Below are 17,643 nucleotides of genomic sequence, written 5' to 3'. Positions count from 1 at the left end.
TTTGGTACCCACTGGGGAGGCTAGAGGTATTTTAGTTTTCATCTCATCTGAAAGAGGGCACCTCCAAACATGCAGCACTCCCTCAGAGTACAGGACAGTGTGTCAGCCTTGATTTTTGCATTTAGCTATCTGGAGAAAGTTCCAAAGTCATCAGACTCGAAACATTAGCTGTTTGTCTCTCCCTTTACCCCACAGATCTGTGGATCTCTGGCACATCCTCTTCTTATTTCTGGTGAGAGCCGGGACTGACGGCGTTGCCCACCTAAGCCATAGCTAAACAAATAAACATGGAAAAGATGTGGAGAAGTCGGGACACTTTAGAAGGGTGCGTAATCAGGTTTGCACCATCACTAAGAAGTTGCCTGCTTCAAACCGCCATGTTCAACTAAACTGAGGCGAGATAGAGAATAAAGCGAACTTCAAGGATTCCCGTTCAGGGCAGCGCACAACACACCGCCCATCACGTCCCCCACCTCCGGGGACTCTAGCGAGGTTCCTGCCTCGCTTCTCGTCTTTAGCCCATTTCTGATCCAATCGTAGCTCGGCGCCGGCCGTGCTCCCTCCTGATTGGCCAGGGTGGCGAGGGCGCGCGTTCACGGGCTGGCTATTGGCTGTTGCCAACGGGGGAGCGCGCCGCGTCACGTGATCGATTCAAAATGGCGCCGGTGTTGTTTTGATGAATAAGAGACTTTGTGTCAAAGGCAGGGGCCTCCCTTACAGAGGCCACGGGGCATTGGGGAAAATAAAAGAAAGGCATTTCTCTTCCCTTTCTTCCTGATCAGCAGTAACGTTTATTTATGTTTATTAAAATAGTTTGAGATAAACTATGCACTTTTGTTGAAAAAAGTAAGGTTTTAACGAAAAGGAACAATATACTGAAAGAATGGAAGAACTTAGTGCTGATGAGGTGAGGAGAGACCTGGTTTTGTCCTGTTTCTCATCTGTGTTACATGCCGCTTGTTTTATTTTAAAGAAGTGTACTTTTTTAATTGTAAGAAAAAGCTAAACTCACTGCATGCCCTTTTGCTGGAAGCTCGTCAGCCTCATTGAAGTAATCGACTTGCGTAGGCCATTCTTGCCTATTTCATGGCTTAAAGATTTATTAGAATCTCTTATTTATCAATGTTGCTTTACAGCTTTCTGTTCAGTAATTTGTGCGATAGCTTGCTTATAAGCACGGTAATTGCGAAAGTGCGTGCTGCTCCAAAGTGGATAAAACGCGGTTTTTCAACGTATAAAACTGATTTCGATTTCTATATATATGTAATTTATATTGGAAAAATATGGTTCTAAGAATCACTTTCTGAAGCCAGCATTTTGTACCCTCTTCAAAATAATATATTCATTTCCTGCAGTCCATTTTTAAAGCTAATGGCACTTTTTGGCTTTTACCCTGGAGCTGTAGGCCTCTTATTTCAGTGAGTGTGGGTAGAAAAGGAAACGAGCACAAAAGAGATTTTTATCAATTAGGAACTGGTTAGTGCAAACATAGATATGATTTTTCTCACTTTTGTAAGTGGTTCATAATGCTCCCTATTAAATTTGTCATGAATGAATAGAGTGTTATTGTACAATTGTCAGTTACTGGTGTTAATTTTGATAATGTGGTGCGCATTATTGTTAGTGAATATCAACTAGCTTTATTTGACAAATTATAACTTGGTGTTGTGAATGCTTGTTTTTATTCTTGAAATATGAAGAAAGTGAAAGTCTATATGTATGACAGCATATAATAATTACCAGATTTGACCACAGTACTGGTTTATCTGCTTGATAATACCTGCAGTTTTAGCTGCATCGGTACTTCATTTTGCTTTGTTTAACTATTTTTAAGAAATAATGTTATTTTAAACTAACATTAACTTTTTTTTGAAGTATACATCTTGCATCTTTTTTTCTAACCTGTGGTGAATCTTCCAAGAAAAGTTCTGAAATTTCTAACTTTAAATAAAATTGAACTGGTTGAGGAGAATGATGCCAATTCAAGCTAGCAGTTACAGCAGACATTGCAGTAGGATCACTATAGCATTGTTGTGAAAACTTTGCATGATTTTGACCAACAATTATTTGAATTAGAATAGCATTCCATCTTTTACCTGTACAGAATGATGTAATTATAATTTTCCTCAGAACATTGCTATCTGATTTTCTGCTTAGCTTATGACAATGGTTGTGAATGCTTCTAACTGAAAAAGTTTGAATCATTGCCATCTATTAGAAAAATGATTGATTCCAAAGATGTATTTTTCATCTAGGACAATAGGTTAAACTCTGTTTTACATCCCATTCATCCATGCCAAAGTCTTAGTTTTATAAATCACTTGTAAATTTGTAATTGGTTATACTTGGAATGCCAATTGGCTGACCTGCGATTGTACTACCTTCAGTTTATCGCAGCCCTGTTTAGCTTTATTCGATACTGTGTAACCCATCAAATTTACTGAGGAAAAGTATCATCATGCTGATCTTGGGTAAAATTATTGCAAAATCAATACATTTTTGCATTGATTGTGAAAAGTGAGGGTGTCTCAGATTTACTGGTGGTTCTATTTACTTACCACTTTTGAGATAAATATTATTTTACCTTTTCCAGCTCTTCTGTCAGCCTCCCTTTCCCCACCAGTCACTTGTAATATGAATTATTTACTTGCTTTATTCTTTAGCAAATTTTCAGAATTTGCTTTAACATTCAAGTTTTTTTCCCTTTTTAAATTGTCCCCTCTATCCCATCCTGTCCTGGTTGTGGTGTATACTTCTTGCTGTTGATGTTTGAGGAAGCTTTTGCTAATATTCAGCTTTCAGCGAGCAGGAAATTACCTTTCATAAACCCAGTTGACTGAACTGATTTGTGGCACTCATTGCAGCACAATTACTTCAGAAATGTTAGTGTGTAAACAAGAATGTTTTTCTTTTCTGTTGCACTTCAGTTATTTGTAAATGTTCTGTTTGGATGGCACTGCTGCAGTTGATTATTCTGTTATTCTCTAGGAAAAGTGAGAAGTGCAATGTCCATGGTTGTTCTTGTGGTGCAGTGGTGATGCCCCTATCTTTCAGCTAGGAGGCCTGGGTTTAAGACCCACCTGTGCTAGAAGTATGTAATAACGTCTCTGAATAGGTTGATTGGGAAAACATTTTTTAAAAATGCAAATTCCATCTTGCCTGTCTCACTCACTTGTGCACAAAACTAATTTCTCTATAGGAACTTGAGTTTTCTGGTTCTTTTCTCTGTAATTGGCACATAAGGGATGGCTTGATGCATAATGAGCATTGTTTTCACTGTGTAAAATGGCAATCGTTTTCATGCATCTAAGATTGTTTCAATTTGCCCACAATAGTTAGAAACTTTTAGACTTTAGACCCAGTGAAATTTCCAGATGAATTCCAGATTAAAATCTGACCAGTTTGTGGCTAAGTCTTTGCAGTGGGGACTAATAATATAATTTATTTATTGTATCTGTAAATTGTCAATGATTTTAGTTTTCATTCGAATTTACCTTTGTGATTTAAGAGTGTAAAAGAAGTTAAAGAAGATTTGAATGATCTTTTTTGACTTTTTTTGTTTGAATGATTTGGGTTGTTCTTGGTATTTGCTACTTATGACTATAACTGGTAGATTTGAGTGGGGAGCAATAAGGTGCTGCGATTTCTCTTGCCAGTTGATACTATAGCGGCAGATACTGACTAAACAATCTTTTGATTTCTCATTTCATGCCACTGCTTAACTAATCAAACATGAACCAATCATTTAATTTGAAGTTACATTACACTGACTATCCTATATCAGAGTAATATAACTATCATCATGATAGTTAACTTCCAGCATTTTAGTCAGCAACATGCATTTAATAAGTTGAATTCTGTCCTTTGAGTAGGCATGCTTTAAACGTGCAACCCTCTGCAATTAATAAAATTATGGGTATACATGAAATGTATGCACACAGCTAAGAGAATCTAACTCTTGTTCCCGTAATCTAGTCTTTTTCTGAATTCATAACATGTTTCACTTCTGACTAGGATGTGTCTACGAAATGTGGATTGGAGCATTGAGGGAAAATAGAGGACAAGGGATTGAGATAACTAATGAAACATAATAAAGGAAAAGATTTGCAATTTAGTGTACAATATTATGATGCTGTAAGCATAGGAAAACATCCCTCTTCACAGGGCATATTAGAGAAAAGTTGATGTGGCTTAAGTAGGAAATAACCAGAATGGTTGAAGGCTGAAGGTTTGGGGATTGAATTCTAGTTTAGAAGTCATGGCTACCAATATTGGAAGAAAGGATACCTAGAAAGAGTCTTGAGTTCTATAGAGGTGGAGTCGTTGTGAGGAGCAAAACCATGAAGGGATGATTCCACCAATTTGCCGCAAGCAAATATTTAATTTTAAAAATATATATCCATTTCCCATTCAAAAGTAGTTTAACCCATTTCCACTACCCAGTGTGAGAGAGATCAAACAAAAAGTGCTGAGAAAATTTAGCAACTATCTCTGGAGCATGTGTAAGGAATAATTTGTGCATTTTGTTTGTCTTCCACTGATACCAGGAAAAGTACTGTTTTTTACTTTATTATTGTCGTCACATGCACCTAGGTGCAGTGAAAACCTTTTTTGTTTCGCATGCAGTACAGGCAGATCATAACATGCAAAGTGCATTCGGGTACTAGAACAGAGAAACACATGCAATGTTATGGCTGCAGAGAAGGTGCACGGAGAACGAGTTCAACGTTAAATTGAAAATTTAAGAGGTCCATTCAGAAATCTAATAATAACTGGGAAGAAGCTGTTCTTGAATCTGTTGGTATGTGTTTAAGCTTTTGTATCTTTAGTGTTGAATAGACTAGATGTTTTTTTGTAGCCTTATTTTTTTTTTGTTTCTATTTTCAGAGCCTATGTGGAGATTTTTGTACATAATATGATTTATAGCTTGGTGCCTTAGCTTACAGGCGTCATCAACATAGCTGGGTAGTAATTTTACATTTATATATTACTATTAACTTGGGGTGCGTGAGACATTTTCTCAGATAAGTTTTGAGTATCTTACAAATAAGCCTTGTCTAATCACTTTTTAATATTGTGTCCAGATGGCTATCCTTTGTGTATATCTAGGTGGAGAATTTTGCAGCGGATTTACCTACAAAGGCCATCATTCGTAAACCTGTCCTGCTGTCACTTAATGTCTATACGTTCATTGTTTCTTTCTGTGGGGGACACAAGATAGCAATCTGGAACTAAACTCTTGGCTGTCTTTTCTTTAAACGTTGTTTCTGAGAATAATTACAGTGCCTCTGTGATTCTAAAATCCATTAGCTCAGAATAGATAGACTTAGTAGCTCAGTGCCACACTGGATGAATATTGAGTGTACAACTGAGATGTTGGAGAACACTTTGTTTTAAATCTTAAAAAGAAACTTCTTTGAGACTGTAAAACATGACTGGCAATAAACAGATGTGCAGTACCGTAATGGAATCCTGTAATAACTTTTAATAGGTAAATAAAATGAAAGTGTCCAAGTGGTAATATAACTGGAAGAGTAATCCAGAAACTGAAGCTAATATCTTGGTGACAAAGTCAAACACCATCATGGCACCTGGTGAGATTTCAATTGGATTACGAAAACAAAATCTGGAATTCAAAGCTATTAGTCACTATGACCCTGTCACTGAGGTTGTAAACAGCCATTATAGTTCATTAAAATCCTTTAGGGAAGGAAATCTGCTATCCTTTGTGATTCCATACCTTCGGCAATGTGGTTGACATTTGTGAAATAGCCAAACAAGCCACTGACTTCACGGGCAATTAGTGATAGGCAACGAATTATGTCCGAGCCAGATGAGATACCTTTATCCTGTGAAGCCTTTGGGTGCGACAGAAATTGGAAATGTTTGTGGAAGCCACTGCAAGTCCGTCAAGTGAGGTATGAAAGAATGACCAACACAAGTGTAACTATTACTTGTCGCAAGAAAAATGTTAAAGCTGAAAGGGGTAATTAAGTGTTTGTAGTCATTTTTCCTCTGTGGGTGTCTCTTACTGCTAACTGGTGCTCCCAATAACAAGATGTGAATGCCATCCCATCTTTAGCTGCATTAACCAATTTGCTGTTTATCTTTTCAGAGGGGCAATTAAACCTTTTGGAGGGATGGTTTCTTAGCCAAGGCTGGAGATTTGGGGAAGGGAGGCGTACAGGGAAAAACTTGCCTGAGATCAGAATTACTAAGGCAAATTGTTCTTCTGTTGGCAAAGAATAATGCATATTTCTAATATATGGAATCTGTAATTATTTTGTTAGTACTGTTGGCAGATTAAAAACATGTTTGAAAACTTAAATGTATAAAAATTACATGCAGTTTCATGTACAGCCCTTTCAAGGGGAAAGGGAAATTACTTCAGTTTCTGGGAAATTTAAGAGCAGATTAATTTTAATACGTCTTAAATGAATATTTCTTTTATGGAATCAAAGAGCCTTTGGCCCAACTTGTCCATGCTGCCCAGATATCCTAAATTTAGTCCCATTTGCAAGCATTTGGCCCATATCCATCTTAAATCCTTCCTATTCATAGACCCATCCTAATGTCTTTTAAATGTTGAAATTGTACCCGCCTCCACCACTTCCTCTGGCAGCCTATACCATGCACACACCATCCTCTGCTAGAAAAAGTTGCCCCTTAGGTCTGTTTTAGATCTTCTCCTCTCAACTTAAACCTATGCCCTCTATTTTTGGACTCTGCTACGCTGATGAAAAGACCTTGGCTATTCACCCTATCCATGCTCCTCATGATTTTATAAATTTCTATAAAGTCACCCAACCTATTCAGCCTTTTCCTATAGCTCACACCCTGTAATGCTGGTGACATGCTTGTGAATCTTTTCTGAATCCTTTCAAGTTTTACAGCATCCCTCCTATAGCAGGAGAGCAGAACTGAATGCAGTAGTCCAAAAGTGACCTTACCAATGTCCTGTACAGCTGCAACGTGACCTCCCAACTCCTACAGTCAATACATTCATTTTTGACTCCACTCCTCAACAGAACAGTCATAAAAAGAACTTTAAAAGTGAAATCATGTGATGTACTCACCCTTATCTTCCTTTCAGTAAATGTAAATTACAGCCATAAATGTAATGGCAGCAATCAAACAAGTAGTTGAATTTAAATAAAACTTTGGAAATTTCTCTTCACGGAAAAGTAACCCTAAATATGTAATGCAATGAAAGTTAACTGCTGAACTTCACTGCAAAGTTATGGCATCCTTCTGCACTGTAACAAATTGGCTTGTTGAACCTGAGTCAACTTTGAAAGAACAACTAGCTTGTCTACATTGACTTTGCCTTTTTTCCGTAATCCTGTAAACTTATTTTCATCAGGTACTTATTGAATATTCTTTTGAAAGTCATGATTGAATCTGCTATCACCACCCTTTTAATCTGATGCTTTTAAACATAGAAATATGGAGTAAGCATGCAGGAGTAAGCAATTTGATCCCTCGAACCTGCCCTGCTATTCAATGTGATCATGGCTGATCATCAAGCTCAGTACCCTGATTCCACTCTCGTTGGTCCCTCTAGCCACGAGCTATATGTACCTCCTTGAAAACGCTTTCTGTGGCAGTGCATTTCACAGGGTCACTACTCTCTGGATGAAGAAATCTATCCTCATTTCAGACCTACCCCTTAGCCTTAAACTGTGACTCCTCATTTTAGACCCCCAACATCAGCAACATCCTCCCCACATCTAACCTGTTCAGTCCTGTTTTTAAAAAAAAGTTATAGGTTTCTGTGAGATTTCCCCTTGTTCTTCTAAAGTCTGAACTTTTGTGATGTATCACTTCCTGTTGTAAAAACACTTTTTTTTTAATGTTTGGATTTTTACTTTTTGCAAATCACTGATTCTGCAACTGTTAATCATTCAGTCCTAAAGAGATCCCGACGCATAGAGTTGGTTCGAAGGAGCATTTTAACTGCGCAGTTTTACAATGCAGGAAGATTGAAGCTGGGTCATTCAGGTGCGGGCACCCTTGTGTCATAACAGATGCAATGAAAAATATCTTTTTATACAAAATCAGTGCATTTACACAACATGAAAGCAGCTCCAGTCCTCAATCTAAATTTTTGTTTTAAAGTTCTTCACTGAGTATTCTGACCGTTTGCCACTCAATCAGAGGTTTAGCTGACCATGAAGTACCAGTTACCTGCCATGATAAAGCTTGCATACACGGTTTAAAATAACACAATAGTGCATGAATACAGGTTATTGTTTTTGTTGCAGTGGGATAAAAAGGGTTTAGAAATTTTAGGTAAATCTTCTGAATAAATATACTCAGGCTTTACAAGTCAGTGGCCAGCTGTTAATTGCATTGGCATTCTTTCAGCGATGATTGGGTTTGAACTTTCAGTTTTACCACTTTGTCTTGTGCAGCCATGTTATTTATTGCAAATGTCAAAAAATATATTGTACTTCTCTATCAGCCAACATAACCTGTTTGGGAATTATTTGACAGGGCTTTACTTTTTAATCTTTTGTACATCTGTTATTGAAAGCTTGAAAACCACTTGTTAGGACCTGTAACAGCTTTGGTAATTTCTATCTTTGAGTGGAAGCTAAGTTTAATTGAAATAAACTGGTTCTTAAATACTAATGTCTAAAAATAGATAATTGCTCTCAATAAAAATAATTTGCTGCCTTACTGCAGAGGAACTGTGTGAACCAGTCACTATTCTTCTTCCCCTAACATGTTTTGAGTTTGGTTCTTGTGTTATTGTAACATCTCCAACCGGCTGTGTTTATCAGAAATATTAGTCAAGGAGCAAATGAGTTGATAAGAGGTTATACTGTACACAAAAATCCTCTAAGATTTTAAGATTGCTATCTACAGATTAAATTAAGAATGACATTGACATTTTTTTAAAAGGTGTTCCTTGTGGAACAAAACATATTGGCATTTATTTTTATCCCTTCGCCCCCCTCCCCTTTTCCACCAGCATATCAGGAAGAGTTGGGTGAAGTTTAAAATTTGGAAAAATGAAATCTTGTTTTCAATTGTCTGTCCCACCTAAAGCAAAATGGGTAACTATTTAAGACGTGAAAAGTCGTGAGCTGATGTTGCCCACTTCGGCGTTAGTAGCAAGCTAGGGGAATTCCACATTGTCAGCTTCCTACCAAGAGAATCATGGTGGGTGGGGGAAGAAGAGGGGAGGAGCCAACTGTCCAGAAGAGACCAAGGTAGATGTGAACTCTCTTTCTTTTTTTTTTCCCCCTCTCTTTTTTTGTGCAAAAGCAGAATAGTTCTCCCCAGGTGTTCCCTAAACATTTCCCCTTCTCCACATACTGAGAGCGTGAATGGGGTGTTACTATATTTCACTGAATTATGCTAGCCTGGTAGCTCTCCTGTTACTGTTGCCGTCCCCTGATTTGTGTGCGGCAAATTGTGGAGTCAGGTTGGGTGAAACATGAAGAACATTGTTTCTTCAGTTGTCTTGCTATTATGACACCTACTTCTTGAGCCACCCTTTTTGACCAAAAAAAAGGCAAGATATCTAATTGAGAGAAGGCCGGCACTAGTCCTGGAGACTAGGATTTGTGTTATGTATCCCTTAGAGGAGAGATATGTAAGCCAGGGGTTTCTTGACTGGGAATGAAGTATTATTGTTTGAAGTATTAAGAGCTTATGACTTTGGTGACTGACATCTTTGAGTGTAAAATTGTCATGTGTCAGAAAATACCTTGTTGACATCTCTGTGCCTTTCTACGACTCTTTGTTATTTTCAGTTGGGAATGTTGAGTATTTAGTGCAATGTTGCCATGTTTGCAGAAATTTCACCATTTCTGTTCCTCATGACTTCGACTATACTGAAATGTGCTCTGGTAAAGATACTTTTACATCTGCTTTTGTGATATATATTTTCATATGCAATACTTATGAATTGAAATTACAGAAAGCTAGACAAGCCATTGTGCCCTAGCTGCTGCAAGATCTTTAACTGGAGCTAATTATTCTCAAACTAGATTTATTTTTCAAATGCTTGTTCAATATAATTTAAACTTGTTATAGTCCATTTCAATGGCCACTTGTGACTAACCCTAAATTTATTCTAACTCCTAATGTTCTCTCCATTAATAATTCTTATTGATTTGCCAACCAAAGCTTTGGCTGTTTCTAATCTGTTTTGAAAACCACCTTGGATTTCCTTAATTTCTTATAAATCTGTTACCATGGGTTGTAATGTTCCTTAAATAATATTGCATGTGGAGCTGCAGAGAATGTTCCATCTGTGGAATAACTAGTGGCTTGTGCAATTTTAATATGAATCAATACCACTTATTTGGCTGGACCTTTGGTATGCTTCCTCAGTCTGCCATGCTCATGGTTTGGTTTTAGGTGCAACCTTTTATATAATTCTTTCTGTGCCTATTTCCAAGTAACTTTGTGATAAGTAGGAACAGAAATGTTTTACATGGCATCCTGAGACACTATTATTGACATCTTCCCAGTCCAATTTTCAGTATTTCACAATGCAGGTATCCTCTGTAATTTGTTTTCCAGGAAAAAAAATATTCTAGGCCAGGTTCCCTTTTATCCAAAAGGAATTAAATAAATTCCAGTTCATTATTTTCAAAGAATTCTGTAACCTTCAAGTCATTTACTTGTCCTTCATTACCTATCCTCCATATGGACTGGTCAACACTTTGATAAAGAAACTAGTCCTGGATGCATTCTAAGAACCTTTCTTCATTTAATCGCTGATCTTTGTCATAAGGTCACTTAAATAGTTATGGTCCTCATGGTAAAATGCATTTGCAATATTAATAAACAGATCTTGTTTTTGATTTGTTTGCCTCTTGCGTGTATTTGGCACCCTTGGATATGCTTCTTATATTGCAAAAAATTTCTCCATTTTCATTGCAACATCACAGAAAAAGCTTATTGGTCTTTATCACATTGCTGTTTGTGGGATCTTGCTATGTAGAAAATGGCAAAAGTATTTAATCAACTTTTATTGTGAGTTGGGAAGCACTTATCATAGAAGTGATCATTAAAATCCTTACAGCATGGAACCAGGCCATCTGATCTATTGAGTCCATACCAACCCTCCAGAGGGGACCCCAGATGTTCATACTGTCCCCGTTGGTGCGTTATGATCTTGTGTATTCTGCATATGTGCCGAACATAACTACTAATTTTTGAGCTCGCAGATACTGACCATGGTCCATACTGCAGAAATCCCTTTCTTAGCCACCGGCTCCTGCCCTCTTCCTGAGCATTGAGTCTGAGCCAAGCATTTCTATTGACCCTGAGCTCCTCATCCTGCATTTCCTCCATGACCAAAACCATCAACTCCCACTTCTGTAACATTGCCTATCTCAACTTTATTGTCAGCAAATGAGCTGAAGCAGTACTCTTGCTGTGCTTTATCACCAAAATACTCAACTATCCAGTACTCTTCTGGTCAGTCTCCTGCTTTCCGTAATCTTGAGCACATTTAAAACTCTGTCGGTTTTGCTAACTTGCATCATTCATCCCCTCTGAGATACGGTAGCCCAGCAAAATGTCTATTTTTAAATCTGATTGCTGTTTTCAAATCTTTCCAAGGTCTCACCCCTTCCTTTCTCTGAGTAACCTCTTGCAGCCTGGCAACCCTCTGATAAATGCATTTAACCTCATGAGTTTTGGTTGGTCCATTGTTGATGTCCGTCTCTTCAGCTGCAGAGACTCTAGCCTCTGGAATACCATTGCTAAATCCCGGCCTTTCATGTCCTTTCTTTAAAATGCTGTTTACAAACCTAATTCCTTGACACAATGTTTATCACCTGTCTATTATTTGCTTTAGTGTTTGTGTCAAATTTTGTTTAATAGCTTCAAATCAGCATTTTCAATGTTGCTCTCTATTCAAAATTGTTTGCTGTGTGCCCCTAATGTATGGTGAAATTTATGGAAAGGGTTTTTTAATCTAAAATGTCGCTACTGCGGTTTTATCAAATCTGCAGCTGATTGATTAGAACTTCTAACATTTGTGCAGTATTTGTGGTGTTTTGGCAGTACTTGCAAGCTCTGTTTCAGTGCTGATGCCAGTTTGAGCAGAGACATTTTCTCCCTTTTCGAATGCAGATTCGTAGAAGACGTCTTGCACGGCTGGCTGGTGGACTGACTTCACAACCTACCACTCCACTTACCTCCCCACAGCGAGAAAACCCACCTGGAGTGTCTACAGCAACACCAAACATATCTCAAAATATGGCCCTAAGTGTACAGAGCATGACTCCTGCCACATCTCCTATTGGAGCAACAGGTATGGGACTGTGAGTTGGTTGGATCTGATTGAGCTAAATTGCTAGCAGTTTTGCAGTTGGCTAGCAGGGTTTAATCTTCATGTTCATTATGTAAAAGCAATACACAAAAGCTGGAAAATTTTTCTTTCCTGTTTATCTCAAGGTTGTAAGCTGATGGCATCTTGTGGCAGTCAAGTACTCATTTTGTTTATGGTCAAGTTACAAACTTTCCTGCTTGTCAATCCAAATTAAGGCAGGAGGTATATTTAATATCAAACCTGCATTTATTATGTCGCTATTTGTGGCAGAAACTGGAGTTTCAAACATGGATTGTAGAAAGCCTGTCATGACCTGAAATAATTCAATTTTTACAAGGGCAGGAGAATTTTCCGTGTCAAATGCTTTATTTCAAATATTGCTTCTGTTTGCTGATTATATCTACATTGTTGTCATTATTTTTAAAAGCCTTGTTTTTCATTAAATAATTTGGTTTTCTGTATGTATAACAAAACCTCAATGTGTGCTTCCAAAAACATAATCACCCCTAGCAGTTCCAAATAGCTACTATTGTTAAATAAACAAGTGGCATTCTATAATTCTGGACACCTGCAGAGTCCAAATTGGAGCCAATGAAAGTTTATAATTTGATCCCAAACAAATTTACAAAAGAAAAGAAGATTTATATAGATTGCAGGGTCTTTAGGTGCTGTGTATCGAAACTTTGCAACTTAAAGTACAGAACATGACTTGACAGCACAATTTGAAACCTACAGACAAAATATGATTGTGATGGTTGTTCTTACCAATGGATGGATACTGCTGAATTCGTTTTATCCCTCTTTTGGTATCAGGGTTTGATTCTGCTCCACTCCCTAGAACAATGATGTCTGCAGCTACCCAAGGTTGTGTATTTCCCCTTCCCTGCCTAAACTTTCACCAGCATGTAAACTCCACTTCTCACCAAATAAAACACTCTTCTTGCAGCTGCTGTCCCTGCATTTAGCAATGTTTGAATCCTCCTTGCAGTTGCTATCACTATATACAGTGAGCATATTGAAAAGTGGGATGCCTACATTATTGAAAAACAGGCATGCTCATAACCTCTCCTTGGATGGTCCACACTTTACAGGCTTGATTGTGCTTTAATTCACTTGTTGATATTGAATTTTTTCTCTATCCCTTTTCTTAAATCCAACAGTTAAATGTATTTTCACCAAGGGTGTAGTTATTTTTATTGTACTGGTGATAACAGACAAACGTTCAAGTTTTTGGGAAGATTTGTAGCTCAGGTTGTGGAATAGGTTGTAGGCTTGCTTGCCGAATCAGTGTGTTTGGTTTTGTCACTCTGCTAGATGACATCATCAGTGCTTCTCTGGTGAAGCGTTGGTGTTCTGTCCCTCTTGTTACATATGTGCCTTGGTTTGCTAGCGTGATTGGCGTTACTTCTGGTTCTGTTTTTCGGTGGTTTATACACTGGGCCCAGTTCGACATGTTTGTTGATGGAGTTCTGGTTAGAATGCCTGGCCTCCAGGAATTCCCTGGCATGTCTCTGTTTGGTTTGTGCCGTTATAGATGTATTGTCCCTGTCAAATTTGTGTCCTTCTTTGTCAGTGTTTATCAAGACTAGTGAGAATTGGTTGTGTCTTTTGGTGGCTAGTAGGTGTTCATGTATCCCTATTGTCAGTCGTCTTCCTGGTTTGGCCTGTGTAATATTTTTCAAACATGGAAGAAAACTGACAATAAGGATACACAAATGCTGACTAGCCACCAAGAGGCATGATCAATTATCACTAGTCTCGATACACACAGACAAAGAAGGACACAAATTCGTCTGGGACAACACATCTGTAACGGCACAAACCAAACAGAGACATGCCAGGGAATTCCTGGAGGCTAGGCATTCTAACCAGAACTCCATCAACAAACATGTCGAACTGGGCCCAGTGTATAAACCACCGAAAAACAGAACCAGAAGTAACGCCAACCACGCTAGCAAACCGAGGCACATATGTAACAAGAGGGACAGAACACCAACGCTTCACCAGAGGTGCACTGACGATGTTACCTAGCAGAGTGACAAAACATCTGCAATCAAACACACCAGATTGGTGAGCAAGTCTAAAACCTCAATAGACAAAGGTAAAAGAATTTTTTTCTCTTCTAAAAGTCAGGTTTCTGATAGCTTAAAGCAAATTCGCACATGAACCTATAGCCAGTGGAGTGTTGAAGTGAAAAGGTTTAATTTGGTTTATATCCTTGACTAAGATCTGTCTCGGGAATTGTCGTACCTGGCATGTAGAACTTACTGTCTGCAATCTAGTATTGAAAGTATTTTGATTTATTGAGACCAATAACTGGTAATAGGATTAAAAACAAGATTTTAAAACGAAACAGTTTGTTTTGAAATGTTACCATTTCATTTGAAATGAGGTGGCCAACTCAGAACTGTAGAACCAATTTTGATGTCTTGAAGCTGATCTAAATCATTCTAGTAATTCAAGTTGCTGTAGAACTTCACCATTATTGTTCTTTGTTTTTAAGATGGCCTGAAATGAAAATGCACATCATATGTCCTGTCTAAATAGCACCAGTTGATGCAATGGCTCAAATTATTTTCTTGAATTTAGATGGATAAGATTTTTTCTTTTGATTGGGAAATTAGTGGAATGTGTTTTTGATTCCTAGCTTGTTGCCACTTGACTTGCCCACATCAACATGCTTGTATGTACCTTCAACACACCACCTTCCAGTATTATTCACCATCTCTGGTCATTCATCTAAGTATTATAAGACTCAGGTTCGATAACACAAATGTTTAAATAACGTTTGCCACTCACCATTCATCTGGCAAAGCATGAACGTTTTCTGGGCCCTCTCTTTTTTACTTGTTTGAAATCCTAGTGACTATATGAATTTCTGGACTTTGGCTTTGTCTTTAATAGTTGGGAGATTTGTTGCTTCATTGATGGGAAGTCAGTGCTGGGAATTGAGCCCTGCTTCTACAGCCACTAGCTGTTTCAAAGTGTATCTATTTTGTTTAATTACCAAAGAAGTCAATTTATTTCTTTTTAATTAACTATCATATAATTAACGATCGTATCCAGAACGAAAGAGGCTTGCAGCAGGTTTCTTTGATAAACACAAAAATAACTTGTTTATTATAAGCAAGCTTATTCTTTCAAAACTGACAACTAAATTACTATTTGGAACTGATCTATATCCTCTTAATCCCAGACGCATGACTTCACATATTTGACCAGACGGAAGAATTCTATAGAGGTAATGTGTCCTCTTTTATTTAAGAAGAGTGCGAAGATAGATAAGTCCCCTGGGCCTGTTGGGATTTATCCTAGGATCCTCTAGGGAGCCAGGGAGGAGATTGCCGAGCCTTTGGCATTGATCTTTAACTTGACATTGTCTACAGGAATAGTGCCAGACGACTGGAGGATAGCAAATGTGGTTCCCCTGATCAAGAAGGGGAGTAGGGACAACCCTGGCAATTATAGACCAGTGAGCCTTACCTCAGTTGTTGGTAAAGTGTTGGAAAAGGTTATAGGAGATAGGATTTATAATCATCTAGAAAAGAATAAATTGATTATGGATAGTCAGCATGGTTTTGTGAAGGGTAGGTTGTGCCTTGCAAACCTTGTTGAGTTCTTTGAGAAGGTGACCAAACAGGTAGATGAGAGTAAACCGGTTAATGTGGTGTATATGGATTTCAGCAAGGTGTTCGATAAGGTTCCCCACAATAGGCTATTGTACAAAATGCGGAGGAATGGAATTGTGGGAGATATAGCAGTTTGGATCGGAAGTTGGCTTGCTGAAAGAAAACAGAGGGTGGTAGTTGATGGGAAATGTTCATCCTGGAGACCAGTTACTAGTGGTGTACCGCAGGAGTCGGTGTTGGGTCCACTGCTGTTTGTCATTTTTATAAATGACCTGGATGAGGGCGTAGAAGGATGGGTTAGTAAATTTGCAGACGACACTAAGGTCGGTGGAGTTGTAGATAATGATGAAGGATGCTGTAGGTTGCAGAGAGACATAGATAAGCTGCAGAGCTGGTCTGAGAGGTGGCAAATGAAGTTTAATGCAGACAAATGTGAGGTGATGCACTTTGGTAGGAGTAACCGGAAGGCAAAGTACTGGGCTAATGGTAAGATTCTTAGTAGTGTAGATGAGCAGAGAGATCTCGGTGTCCATGTACGCAGATCATTGAAAGTTGCCACCCAGGTTGACAGGGCTGTTGAGAAGGCATAGTGTTTTAGCTTTTATTAATAGAGGGATTGAGTTCCGGAACCAAGAGGTTATGGTGAAGCTGTACAAAACTCTGGCGTGGCTGTACTTGGAGTACTGTGTACAGTTCTGGTCACCACATTATAAGAAGGATGTGGAAGCTTTGGAAAGGGTGCAGAGGAGATTTACTAGGATGTTGCCTGGTATGGAGGGAAGGTCGTACGAGGAAAGGCTGAGGGACTTGAGGCTGTTTTCGTTAGAAGAAGGTTGAGAGGTGACTTAATTGAAACATATAAAATAATCAGAGGGTTAGATAGGGTGTATAGGGAGAGCCTTTTTCCTAGGATGGTGACGGCGAGCATGAGGGGGCATAGCTTTAAATTGAGGGGTGAAAGATATAGGCCAGATGTCAGAGGTAGTTTCTTTGCTCAGAGAGTAGTAAGGGAATGGAACGCTTTGCCTGCAACGGTTGTAGATTTGCCAACTTTAGGTACATTTAAGTCGTTATTGGATGAGCATATGGACATACATGGAATAGTGTAGGCTAGATGGGCTTCAGATCGGTATGACAGGTCGACACAACATCGAGGGCCGAAGCGCCTGTACTGTGCTGTTATGTTCTATGGAGGTTTGGTAAAATATCCTAGTGAGCTACGCGTCAGAACTCAAAAGGTTTAGAAAAATGGGAGATTTGTTATAGACCAGTCAATTTCCACTCATTGAGATCACAATGTGGATAGCTGTAGAATTAGCAAGATCTCCAAATCAGATTTCAGTTCAATTAGAAGTGACAGATCAGCTTCCAGCATTTATGAGGAATTTAAAGGTAATGATCTCAGGAACAATAAGGTTTCTAGAAGATTCTTTTGTTGGGAGAGATCTGAAAAGCTGTTCCTGTTGTACAGTTTAGAGACAAAAGAAACTGCAAATGCTGGAATCCAAGGTAGACAGACAGGAGGCTGGAAGAGCATAGTAGGCCAGGCAGCATCTGGAAGAAAGGAGCAGTCAACGCTTCTGGTATCACCGTTCTTCAGGACTGGAAGTGCGGTTACCTCCTTCCTTCCATTCCACCTTCTGACCTTCCCTTTCAGCCACCAACCGACTTCATCCATCCCATCGACCAACCAGGCCGTACCTACTCTCAGTG

The 17,643-nt window shown here is 38.6% G+C and overlaps 1 protein-coding gene across 2 annotated transcripts in view; it reads left to right on the top strand.

Moving 5' to 3' along the window:
* Positions 1 to 628: 628 nt before the first annotated feature.
* The window catches only part of ube4b (ubiquitination factor E4B, UFD2 homolog (S. cerevisiae)), a 76,548-nt gene continuing 59,533 nt past the window's right edge, over positions 629 to 17,643 (top strand). For both annotated transcript variants that reach the window (XM_048561346.2, XM_048561347.2), the window contains exons 1-2: positions 629 to 907; positions 12,103 to 12,283. In XM_048561346.2, coding sequence (XP_048417303.1) covers positions 884 to 907; positions 12,103 to 12,283 — 205 coding nt within the window. In that variant the 5' untranslated portion in view covers positions 629 to 883. The remainder of the gene's footprint in view (positions 908 to 12,102; positions 12,284 to 17,643) is intronic.

This window comes from Stegostoma tigrinum, chromosome 28, assembly GCF_030684315.1.
Source record: "Stegostoma tigrinum isolate sSteTig4 chromosome 28, sSteTig4.hap1, whole genome shotgun sequence".
In the NCBI taxonomy this organism is placed as follows: domain Eukaryota; kingdom Metazoa; phylum Chordata; class Chondrichthyes; order Orectolobiformes; family Stegostomatidae; genus Stegostoma; species Stegostoma tigrinum.
This window is presented reverse-complemented; position numbering and strand designations above follow the sequence as displayed.